Below are 13,129 nucleotides of genomic sequence, written 5' to 3'. Positions count from 1 at the left end.
TAGATACCAGAAAACCATGAAAGGTTACATTTATAAAAACAAAAGTGACACAGACAAAAAAGCACTCAAACCACATTAATTGACCTTACTGAGTGTACATAAAAGACAGGACTTTAAAACAAAAAATCCAAACCAATAATTGTGTTAGTATTATTTACCATTATTGCATTATATAAAGCACAATTTAGTAACTACTGTACTCGGAAGAAATGTCGGTTAGAGAGTTTTCAGAATCCTGTAAAAAAAAACATGAAAGTCATCACGGCTGGCAACACTATTTTAGGTATTTTAGTTATTTTTTAATATAAAAGTCGAGTGTCTAAAGTAGATTTAAGAGGTTCCAAAAATTAAGGCTTTGAAAAGGCAACAAGCAAGTTATAAGGATGCAACTTATGAAACCTTATAAAAATATGATGACTCTATACATCATATTTTCACTTCCAGTGCAGTTGCATCGAAGTATTAGTAAATAATTATAGTGATATATGTCAATTGCTTACCTCTCGTTGCAGTTTCCTCTTTTCGGCTTTTAAGGCTTCCTCAGACTGCTCAGAGATCTCTGCGGCCGTTTTATACCGGATAACCTGCGTCTCCAGCCTAGCCACGGTCGCTTGTAGCGTCGCCACGTCTTGCTCAGCTTTTTGAGCGCGAAATTTGTAGTCTGCCAATTGTTTACTAGCTTCCCCTAAAAATAAATTGAACTTATGGATGTATTATTAAATTTGATTGTTTACGGTCCAAACCAATCGGTAGATTGTTATGTTTAGGGATTAAAAAAAATAATCTAAACACACAAAATCCTGCAACCAAAAAGTCGTGTTATTAATCTTGAAAAACTCTTGAACTATTATAAATGGATTAACTAAGCGGTTAAAAAATATTATAGTATCTTATAATACGCTAGACCAGTGTTACTCAAACTTTTTTCGTGTCGGAACCCTTTTAAAAAACTAAATTTTTAACGGAACCCTAAACTCTAAACTAAATGCAAAAGCAGTTATATGTGAATTATTTATTAATAATCATACAAAAAAAGATAGATACAGTAAGTAGTGAGTTAGTAAGCAAATGGTAACACTAAGTTCATTTAATGCGAGGCATGTAATTGTTTTTTATTCCTCATCAACTGGGTAATGTCAGGCTTGATAGAAGAAAGTTGAATTCTCATGTCTGGTTCGGCATCCAGTCTATTGCGGTATTTTGTTTTTGTAGCTGTATATGGTGAAAGTCCCGTTTCACACAAATACTTTGTTGGGAACGGCAGAAGAACATTCAAAGCTTTTATGGCAAGTTGTGGATATTCATCACGAACCCTGCACCAAAAATCATTTAGTGAAATTGTTTTGAAAAATGATTCCATGCTAGTATCCGATGTCATTTCTAGAAATGATTCATAGATCTGATTTGACATATTTTCAGGCTTCTGCAATTTAGATGAAAAAGGGTTTTGAATCCATGAGTTTATTTTCAGTTTTGTATTCTGTTCTTCTGGAAGATTCAAGAGTCCCTTGCAGATCATTGAGATATTGCACCAATTCAACAAATATTTCATTTTAAAATATTTTTGTATCACTAAGACTATGGTGACTAAGGAACTCACTTAGCAATGAAAAGCTTTCGATTTATCTCTTACCAAAACAAGTAATCCAAAAATCTAATTTTCTTTTAGAGGCAGTTATTTTGTTGTTAGCATTGAAAACTGTTGTCTGTTTTCCTTGTAGTGACAGGTTTAATTCGTTAAGTTTTCCAAACATTTCTGTTAAAAATGCTAGTCTAAATAACCAGCTTTTATCGGACAAACGGTCTTTTAAGTTAAAAGGAACATCTGTAAGAAAAGCTTCTAATTCTGTTCTTAGTTCAAAAAGCCTTGTCAAAGTTTTACCCCGAGACAACCATCTCACTTCAGTATGGAGCAATAGTGTTTTATGATCGCTACCATAATCTTCACATACTATTGAGAACAATCGGGATTGTAGTGGACGTGACTTGACAAAATTAATTATTTTTACTGACTCATCAAGAATCAGTTTTAGATTTGGTGGCATTTTCTTTCACCGCGAGTGATTGTCTATGCAGGATGCAGTGGCTGGAACTAGAATTTGGCGCTTTCATTTTTATTCGTGATATTGCTCCTGCTGTTCTACCTGTCATTGCCTTGGCTCCCTCGGTACAAATATCAATGCAATCATTCCAATCGAGTTGGTCTTCAAAAACTATGTTAATCGTGTTAAAAATTTCTTCTCCGGTTGTGTTAGTAGGCAGCGATGAGGACATAAGCAAGCCTTCTTCGAGTGAATGTTTATATGGATATCGCACAATTACTAGCAAGATGGCCAGTCCAGCAACATCAGTCGACTCATCCATTTGCAAGACGAATTTGTTATTTTAAAGCCGTGGAATCAGTTCTTGTTTTATGTTTGCTCCGATATCCCCAATTCGGCGCGTAACTGTATCGTTCAAAAGCGGCACTGTAGAAAGATGCTTTACAGATTTTTCGTCGAGCATACATTTTGTTATGTCTACCACACATGGTTTTATTAGCTTTTCAGCGATAGTGTGCGCTTCTCCTGCTTGGGCAATGCGGCAACTAACCAAATACGATGTCTCCGTGGGCTTTTCATTCACAGTCGTCATAGTTTTTTGGCTTCTTAATAATTGTTCTTTTTTACGTAGAACAAATTCTTTACTTTTGTTTTTGAATTCGGGATATACAGTCTCTAAATGTCGGCGCATCTTACCAGGTACCATCGAACTATTAGGAAGGAGTTTTCTGCACAACATACAAAGAGGTGAGCCGTTGGAATCAACAAATCCGAGATTAATGTATGATTCGTCATACTTGAACTTGAAACATAAAGCTAGAACTTGACGCTGTCATATCACCTTGATTTGAATTTGACGCATCATCCAAGCGAACCACATTTTTTGCAACACCTTTAAGCCAGCGCTCCATTCTTCTTTAACACTAATTTGATTTGGTCAATTTTACGACAAATAGTATCTCTTGACGCACGAAATACAAGATTTTACAACCACTGCGAACAACAACAAGACAAGCGAACATAAAATACTGAGCGCGGTGTGAGTAAATTTTGCGGTACGTTGCTTGATTAATAAATTCTCCTTTATATTATACCAGCAACCATCGAATCATCTCGAATTCCACGGAAACTTCGGAGAGCCAGACGATTTTTTCCGAAATACGCGTCGACGCACGAGCACGAGAAACAGCGCGACGAACCGAGGTCATTCGATTGCTTATAGTCCGGGGGCGAATGGTGGCGTACGAGTAACGCTGTAACATTTCGAGGTGATAGGTCGGGCATTTACTTAATAATACGTATATTAAATTTTCGTATATGTACCAGTAACACCTATAAGTAGGCGTTTCGTTTTGGTGGTTTATTTTTATCTTAGGTAACTTTATTCTTATAGGGTCCACTTTAATACATGCATTCATTTATTATGACTGGGTGTTTCGCGGAGCACACTTTGAGTAACGCTGCGCTAGACCATAAAAGAAAAAGTGTCTTAGATGTGTTGCAATACCTTAAAAATAGTTTATTCTTCAAAAATAAAAGGCAAACCAATAACTTTTTCTATAAATAAGTTATATTACTTAAAAAGTTTAAATTCGTAAAAGTCGCACAAAAAGCCGCGGTAAACTAGCCAGTGACGGCAACCTATTAGTTTACCGATATTTCTGCACCAAGCATGCACGCTCGGTAATGGTGCCGTTTCCACGACAAAGGAAAATAAATGCTAGAATCAGATTATTTTTTATAAACTAGAAGGTACCTTTAAAAATAAATTAAAAAATAATTAAAAAGATGTACTGATATTTTCAAAAATGTAATATATTTTATGTAAATAACAGATTCATACAACATAATACATATATGGTACAAAAGTTTAAAACCACACAATAAGCTAAAAAACGAGATAATAATACAGGGCAAGTCGGAATGAACGCACGAAACTCCACGTGAAAATAATTTAAAAAAATACATATGTTCTGTGATTTTCATTTGTTGTCAAAATACAACGTGCCCAAGATATGGAGGGCCAGGGATCTCGGTGATGCTATGAGAGATAGAAGCCATGAGGAAAGTTGGTTAAATGGGAAGAATTTAACGGTTTTGGGTGCTCAATAATATGCCACTTTGACATTCCGAGTAGTTTCAGAAATATAAAAAAAAAACTATTTTCGATAAAAAAAATTTCTGCTGAATTTATTACAAGTTTCGTCTTCGGGCCACCGTCCTCAACTTTTTTTAAAGTTCTTTTAATTATAAATTTAATGGTATATCACAAGTTCAATCATCAGTCACAGTAGTTCAATCCTGTTTTAGACCTTTTTTCAATATTTTAGATGCCTTAGAAGAAAGTAGACTTTGAAAACAAAATGGTAGTCATAGGATGCTTGAGGTTTGACATTGATTTATGAATTATTTCAGTGTACACTTTACATATTTCAATTTATTTTGTAAAAATGTTTTTGAATTAAGAAAAATTTTATATGCTAGCTTATTACATTTAAGTTATCAAAATTGTTATAACGCAGAGCAGATGTATTCATCCGTATAAATACAGACTTTGTCAAGGACTTAGACCAGGTGATGCAGAGAGGAGTCGGACATTTTGCGAGTGGTACACAAGAAAAGAAGAATTTTAGGCCCTTTCATTTCCTACCACAATTTGAATTCTGAGCGTTACCTGGAACTACTGCAAAACGATTTAAAGGAAGCTTTAGATAATTTCCCTCTTGCAGAAATTCAAAACCATTGGTTTCAACAGACAAATGCCAGAGTAGTTACGGAATATCTATCAACTAGTTTTCCAAGAAGACATATCAGCACATATTCCAGAACACTATGGCCAGCACGTTCTCTCGACATTAGTCCCTTAGATTTCTTTTTTTGGGGGTATGTTGAAAATTAAGTAGGAGAATTTTGAAACCAAAGAAGAACTTCGAAGTGTTGTTGGCGAGGCTTTTGAGAACATAATATCAAATAATGTAGTGGAATCCATGATAAGAAGGTGCTATTTATGCTAGAAAATAAAGGAAATCTTTTTGAACAGCTACTACCGACGTAGATTCTTTTATTTTGTACTTTTTCATTAGCCAATAAAAACAGTTGTTTATTGTTATTGTTTGTACTCATGTTATGTATTATTATTGTTTGTTAACGTTGTTGAATTAATTTATTAGCCAGCATTAAATTACATACTGAGTAGTCCATAGATTCTTTTTTTTCTCAATAATATTATTATTCTAAATATTTTAGCCACAAAAACATGATTTAACCACAACTCCTGATACACCGTTCAATTCGGAATTAAAAGCACTTTTAACATGTAATATTAAAAAACCAGGTCTGTATTTGAAAAAAAAAATTGATGATGAAAACAAAACGTCGAATCTTTAATTTTTATAACGGCATCTTAAAGAGGAAAAAAGTGGCCATGAAAAAGTGTAATTTATTTTCAAAAATCTTTTGTAATAAACTCAGATTTTGGTTTTTTTTCGGATATTTCCGAAACTACTGAATTTTTTAGATTTCAAAGCGGCATGTTATTGAGCATCCAAAGCCCCTAAATTCTTCCCATTTAATCAACTTTCTAACTCTCATGGTTACGGAGATCCCTGTACAGGGTGTCCCAAATTCGAGCCTCACCATTGGGATCTCGAAACTAGAAGAGATACGAGGTCGGTTAAATTGAGGTAAAGTTGCGCAATTTGGTGCTCATTAAAACGCCCTTTTGAAATTTTAAAAATTCCGAATACTTCCGAAGATATTTGGAAAAAACCGAATATTCGCGATTTCATTTTTATTTTTTTACGACTCTATTTGAATAGATATGTTACGGCTAAAACACGAATATTAGATAATACTAGAATAACCTGGATAAAACCCGAACTACTCAAGCAAAGTGGATAAAGTTCAAAATATTGTTGTATTTTAGCTTTATCCGGTTAATACTAGTATTTCCCAATGTTTCTTGGATGACACTGAATGATGCAATATGTAGGTACTTCAGTTCCAAATAGCGCAAGAAAATTAGTGACTTAGAAGTATCTTCGCATTTTAAGACGCGATTTAATAAAATGCTTCTTGAATTCATGTCACATAAAGACTTATATACATCTTGTATAAATTCTATGCAGTATAGTGAGTTTTTGGAGTCTGTAAAAGTGGCGAAGGAAGCGAAATGTAAATCGGCTTTACAGTATCGTCGATTGAAAAGATTTGACGTTTGTGTAGTTGTTGGAGTTGAAAGACTTATTGCTCCTATTGCGGAGAGTGAAACAAATATAAGGTATTTTGTCACATCCGAAGATATTTTTGATATTCTACATGAGACTCATGTTAAAAGAAGTAAATAAAAAGTATAAAAATATAACGCAGGAAATAATCATGATATACCTCAAACTGAGTAGCATGTCAAAAGAAACAGAAATCTATTAAAAAGGGTCTTATTGTCAAGCCCATGATTTTTTCAGAAATGAATGATTTTGTCAAGGGGTCTTGATATTCTACCAAGACCTCTTGACAAAATTCGTCCAAATTAGGCCTTTACAGTGAAAGACGGCTGAAGAAGTTGCAAAAAATTTGCTAGATATTTTTTGTATATTTGGGGCACCGTCCATTTTACAGTCAAATAACGGTAAGTAGTTTGAGTCATTTCTATACGGGTAGTTTGGTAATTAATAATTGTTCTATTTATCTAATATACTTTCAACATTGCGATGTTGCCACTTATATAAAAGAGCATTAGTCATTTTGATTTTAGTCACTTTCCTTTTTTACTATATTTCGTATAAGATGTATAAGGGTGAGGTCTTTTACTATAGTAAGCAAATTAAAAAAAAAAACCTTTATGTATCGTTCTAAATAAATTCACTGATCATCAGTCACGCTAAATGTTATTTTCTTTAATTAGGTCGGGAATTTGCTAAGGGCATTATTGAATAGTAAGAATTAGTTGTAGTAATAAGCCTAGACACAGTCAATCTCAAGGAAGTGTGGAGCGAGTGAACCAGGACGTCCAAAATATGCTTATGTCTTGGATGAGTGACCAAAAAAGTACTAAGTTTTGTTCAAATAATGAAAAATCAGGTATATCATGAAGGAATTAAACTTTCACGCAGTTCACTTAAGTTGAACTTAAGTCTTCCTCGCTACCTCAAAAGGTAAAACGTTAATATTGGAATACATAATATTAAATATATTTGTATAATTATCAAAATTTATTTGGGAAAATTAAATATATTTTCAAGTCGATTTGAGTCAAATATTTTAGCCTAAAATATTTTTATCTTCCCAGCCTACCAGTGAGAGAGGGTATTAAAATTGTCAAAAAAAAATTTTTTTTGAGATAACGCCGACAATATGGATTTTTTTTAGCGAGTGATATCCACAAACCATAAGAATAATGTCGAATAATCATATTAATAGTATAAATAGATACGACATAATTACAGGTAACATTACGCCAGTGACAAAGCTAGTTGCTGTTCGGCTAATCGTTCAATTAATTTTAAGATTTTAATATAAGAAAATTGTGTGTATCTTTTAGTAAATAATAAAAGTTTTTTAAAAGGAAATTCGCCGGCTTGTGTACATCATTAGCGTATTTTGACGTAAAACGGAATATTGTTGATAAGGACAGGTAATAATTATAGTATTATTTTACCTACATTTGAATTGTACCGTTTTATCCAATGGTCACTGGATAGATCTAGAATTATCCGGATAAGACACGAAGTCATTAAAGTTATTCGCGTTTTAGCTAAATTGGATAAAACGCAATCTAACCAGCTAAAACTAGGTTTATTCAAATTCGGGTTCTAACCGTAACAGATATAACAAAAAAATTAAAAAGATGTTTGAATGTTTCATTACTCTCTAGAAGAATTTTATCTTCTAGAGAATAATGACGATATGTCTAAAATTAAAAGATAAAAAAAAATTAAAACTACAATAACTATACCATGTTATTATATTGCATTAGGGTTTAACGTAAGGTGGTATATTATATAAAAATTATTTGTTTAAATACATAATAAAAGTGTTGAGCATTATTATAGCAAATTATTTGCCTAATTATAATAATTAAGCAAATAACTTGAATCGAATTGAATAAGGCCTCTATAGAATACAGCGATTTCTGTCTTACCATATTGGTTCCATATATTGATGAAGCAATATCTTGAAAAACATTTTTCAGTATAATAATGCATATGTCAAGCCTAAATCCACATTTAGCGACGGTTGTTAAGAGATTAACGAAAGTTAAAGGAAAGGATAATAACTTTAAAGTTTTTCAGTAGCCTCCGTAGTCAACAGTTGTTAATCACAAAATAAGGAATGTCACAACTTCAACTCTGGTCACAACTTCAAACTGCTTCTTGTAATAAAAGAGAAATATGGTTATAGAAAGGTTTATATGCAAAAATAAATTACCTCTATTTTGCGAGGACGAGTGGAATTTTAAGTTACTATATTTTTGCCCAACCAATTATTTGAAAAAAATGAACTTTTACAGAAAAAACATAACGCGGATAAAATTTCGAAAGGCTCCAACAATGAAAAGGAATACGAGAAATCCATTAAAAAAAAGGCGATAAAATGGAATTAGTCATGGTGGCGTCAAAAGAATCTAGTCTACTTACGTTGTAGGTCATCGGGGTCATAATCAGAAGGTCCGTTCAGCAAACTACTAGATTTCCTTCTTCTACTTCTCTCTTCCTCCAGTTCTAACTTTAAACTGCTAATTTCATCTTCTAACTCCCCTTTCTCTTTCGCTAAATGCGCTAATCGTACATCTAAAATAAAAAAACACCACTTAGAGCAACAAACACGACCGCAAGAAAAACGTTAATTTTTACCTAAGCTACCGTCTCCACCTTCTAATAACCTGGCGTTCTCGGCTTGAACTAAAGCTTTTTTAGGGGGTTCCCCGTTTTCCCCCGGATCCCCACATACTATTACCAATCCTTTTTCTTCTATTAACCTATCTCGTTCTTCCAGCTCTAGTTTATAGAGCCGCAGGTCATCTTTGAGCTGCTGGCATAATCTTTTTAATTGTTCATGTTCCCTGCATTTATCTCGATGCTCTCTTTTTAGTTGAGAGTTTTCTTCCTCTAATTCTTCAAGCCTATAATAGAAATCGTTGGATCAAAACATTGGCAAGGTTTAATTTTTTTTCTGCTATAGTGCCTAAAGTACTAACTTTTCACTTTACAGAGTTACGCACTTTACGAAGTTTACTAGTTTAACCTTTACGTAAGCGCGTGGCGCATTATTACATGATTATAATATTGGTTAATGCACACAGTAATCTTAATGATTAAATAAAATAAAAATTGAAAATAGAAATTGCTATAAAAAAAATTATCATCAAGTGTAAGTTCACACATTAAGTGAATATAATTTGAATATTCACTTAATGTGTGTGTCCAAAGATTCATAGACTAAAATTATAACCGAAAATAGTAATATTTAGTGTTTTTATAACGAGTTTAACAAAAAGTCAAAATCATGGTCAGCAACTGTAAACAAGCCCTGTATACAAGCCCTGTAACTGTGAATGAGATAGATTCAAAACATTCTGGTTAACAAGAAAATTATTAAATATTCATTTATTAAAAATATCAAGCGATTTATTAAAATAAAAATGTGATTTTCTTCAGAGGCCCTGAGGACTTGAAATCCTGGGAACTTTGTTTGCCTTTGGTTAGGGACACTGCGTTATTGAAAAGCCCGCAACCCGTAATGCACCGAGCGAATGCGTCATATTCCGATGCTGCCAACATAAGGAAAACCAAATTAAATCCGAGAAAATAAGCAAATAATTTTGCCTGTATTGGAGCTGTAAAGATTTACAGTTGAAAGAATTTGTCAATTTTCCTTAAAGAGGCTTTGATATAATTTGGAAACGAAAAAACGCAGTCTGCCTCCGAACTAGCATTGAAGGTTCTTGCCGGTTTTCTGATCTACGTTCTACTGAAATTTAGGCGCCTATCTTTTTTTTTCTCGGTCGCATTAGAGTGCTTCAGGTTTTTAATAGCTCCGAGTCCCCTGATTGGTTAAAGCAAAAGCACGGGCCACGCCCTCCCAGAACGAATGTTTTTGAATCCATGCAAATAGGTCGGACGCAGGAGTGAACGGTGACTGAGTTTGATCACTTTATTGCTTTTTATGTTTTAGGAAGAGAAAATGCATAAAAAATAATAATAATAATAATGGGTAGTAGGAAGAACCAAACATGATAGCCTGTGTCCCGGAGAGACGTCCTTCAACCAGTTCCGAGGAGTAGCTTAATCGCCGGATTGATGTTGATTAGTTTGTTAAGTTCTTACATCATCTGCATCATGCGTTCTATTTTCTTTTTTAAGACACTATCCGGCAAACTAAGCAGATATGGGATGTTGTTGTTTTCAATAGGCAGACCTGCTTGCATATCCGACGCGCATGGGGTGTCCGCCAAAGGGTCCGTAATAATATTCTGAATTGCTCTCCTTGCATTTATAGCAACGAGGCTTCGCGGTGCAATTACTCATATTACCCAAACTCTTGACAGCGATGACACTGTCTGATTTAACATCTATCGTCTATTGTAGATGTTTCTGGGCTCTCGACACGCACCCTGATGTTTGGAAGCGTGGCGATTTTCTAAATATCTTCCTGGTCTTCGGGGGCCAGGAATCTTATCAGGTCAGTTTTACTTTTTCTCACGGGACATGTGCTGAACCACCGGATCTCCTCTGGTTCAAAGCCCATCGATTCTACTTCCTCCCTAATTTCATCTATTTTAAAGTTGCGATCGGAACCCTGAAAGGATTAAATTCAATTTCTTGTCTTCCTCAAAGAAAAAGAAATAAAACTCCATCGCCCTTTTCCTGAGGACTTTGGTTAAATTTCTGTGACCTTGCGGGATCTACCTAAGTACCACTGAAGGAAGATTTAGAATTTTTGGCACGACGCTCTTTTCTTCGCCCACAAGGAAGAGGTTATTTAGCGGCATTTATAGAGAATTTTTTTATTATGATTTGAAAGGTTATCTTTTATTTTATTTGTAGCTAGGGATGAAATAGTTAATAGCTGAATTGTCTCTTCAGCTCTTTGGTAGCGTGGAATTCAGAGCTAGCTGGTTCGAAGGGCAGCCATCTCTTGCCCTGTGGGAGCAAGACAGAACCACTCTCTGTTCTGGTTTGTTTGTATTTGGAGCTTGTCTCTGCAGCACCTCCAGCTAGGCTGATAATTTTTTTATTATGATTGATCAAACTCTTCTTGGTCCGATCCGCTTGCCTCAATCCTACAGACATAGATCAAAGATTTAGCTTTTTAACTCCAATTTTCACTTGCTTCTTATTAAGCCTCTACGATGTTAAGCTTTTCCACCAATTGCTTGTTACTTTTTTTAACTCAGAATACTCGATTTCCAACTTTTTTTAGTAAGGGTAATACCCTCTCTTTTTTTCCTTGGTTTATGAGATACTTATCACACGTGTCCATTTCTCTGGCTCTTCCCTTTCTCTGCCCCTACAGACGACAATAGGCGAATCGATATTAGGATTCACCAGTGGTTATAGTAAATATTAAAACTTAATGATAAAGGTAAGAAAACTATTGTTATTAAGCACAGTGCATGTTACTTCTACAACTGCTAACTGGTAACTTTATCACATAAAACTTATGTGATAAAGTTAAAGATTCAATAAAATACGGGTGACATGTTTCGCCTAATGAATTAAACATCTCACTTCAAGAGAAAGTAAAAAATAATACTTCAAAAATAAACTAAATTCAAAATTAAAAACATTATCTGAACGGTCGAAGATAACACACACATACTCTTAACATGAACTATAGGATAATACTGGGAATAAAATCGCATAACCACAATAACATACTTTTTATAAAAAAAAACTAAACATAAACATTGCAATAAAAAAAATAAAAATCGATCATGTAGTTTAAACCAGAGACTTCTACTAGTACATCTGCTTATTATAGGCGAGCATTGCGCCGTTCCGCAATCGAGCCCTGATATTTAAATTCAGAAGTAAGGTTCTTACAATCAAATAAGAAACTACCCTTCTTAGATTTGTTTCTTTCAAGAAACTCCAACAAAATCTGTTTTAAAGTAATTTTTAACACAAATTTACTTCATTATTATAATTATTATGTAATAAAAATTATATTGAATAAAATTTTAGATGCTTAAGCTACTTTATTGGCATTTCTGAACTAGCCAAATTTTTATACTTTTCTTTTAACATAGCTTTTAAGACAAATAATTTACTAAAAAAGAACATAGTGAAGCCTTAAAATAAACCAGTCCATCTCTCTAAAATGTATGTTGCCTGCAATGTGCAAATTCTCTTGTTTATGTAGGACAGTCAGGACCAAGAGTGTCCACTAGGGTACCAGAACACCTTGGCCTTGTGAATAAATTTAAAGACACAACTGTAACAAAAATCAAGACTGCTTTTGCTATGCAACTTCTGCGTTTTTCAGTTCATCGTATTTCGGTTTCTGAAAATGTGTCAGTTATAGTGCCACAAGAGTAGAAAGCTAAACCTTCTTGAAAAAATGAAAAACACTAAAGTCTTAAAAGCCCCATTCAAACATGCGTAAATGATGTTTTCACCTTCCAATCAGGACTCATCTTTAATAATCTTACTTATCTCATTCTTTTTCACTTTCTTTCTTTTACTCAAACTTTACTAAAGGTCTATGGTTTTGCAATGTTATTGGTTAATCTTTTTATAATACGTTGTGGTTAGGTGATTTTACTCTCAATGTTATCGTATAGTTCATGTAGATAATATAATGTGTGTGATAGTCTTTGAGCATTTAGGTAAGGTCTTTAATTTATATTTAAGTTTATCTTGCAGAATGGTGTAATAGATCTAATGCAAAATTTATTACCGAAATATTCTACCAGAATTTTAATTAATACTTAACTTTATTATATAAGTTTTAAGACAGAGACTTTTCGTTTTATGCGGGAATGCATTTACGCACGAACTGGGGCGTTTGTTCCTAAATATAGTAAGATAAAGAGCAAAATAATTTATAAGCTGACTATCGATGGTTACTCAGAGTCGTTCCCAGGG

At 33.8% G+C, this 13,129-nt stretch overlaps 1 protein-coding gene across 5 annotated transcripts in view; it reads right to left on the bottom strand.

Annotated features, from left to right (window-relative positions):
* Positions 1 to 13,129, bottom strand: part of LOC126740854 (leucine-rich repeat flightless-interacting protein 2) — a 106,816-nt gene that overhangs the window by 19,671 nt on the left and 74,016 nt on the right. For 4 of the 5 annotated variants that reach the window (XM_050447021.1, XM_050447019.1, XM_050447018.1 and 1 more), the window contains 3 exons: positions 8,894 to 9,162; positions 8,678 to 8,830; positions 501 to 685 (listed from right to left, as the gene is read on the bottom strand). In XM_050447021.1, coding sequence (XP_050302978.1) covers positions 501 to 685; positions 8,678 to 8,830; positions 8,894 to 9,162 — 607 coding nt within the window. Of the gene's footprint in view, positions 1 to 158; positions 236 to 500; positions 686 to 8,677; positions 8,831 to 8,893; positions 9,163 to 13,129 lie in introns of all 5 variants that reach the window. The other variant, XM_050447020.1, reaches the window with a different exon arrangement.

The sequence above is a fragment of the Anthonomus grandis genome, chromosome 10 (genome assembly GCF_022605725.1).
Source record: "Anthonomus grandis grandis chromosome 10, icAntGran1.3, whole genome shotgun sequence".
NCBI lineage: Eukaryota > Metazoa > Arthropoda > Insecta > Coleoptera > Curculionidae > Anthonomus > Anthonomus grandis.
Note: the sequence above shows the minus strand (reverse complement) of the source record. Positions and strands in the feature narration are given on the sequence as shown.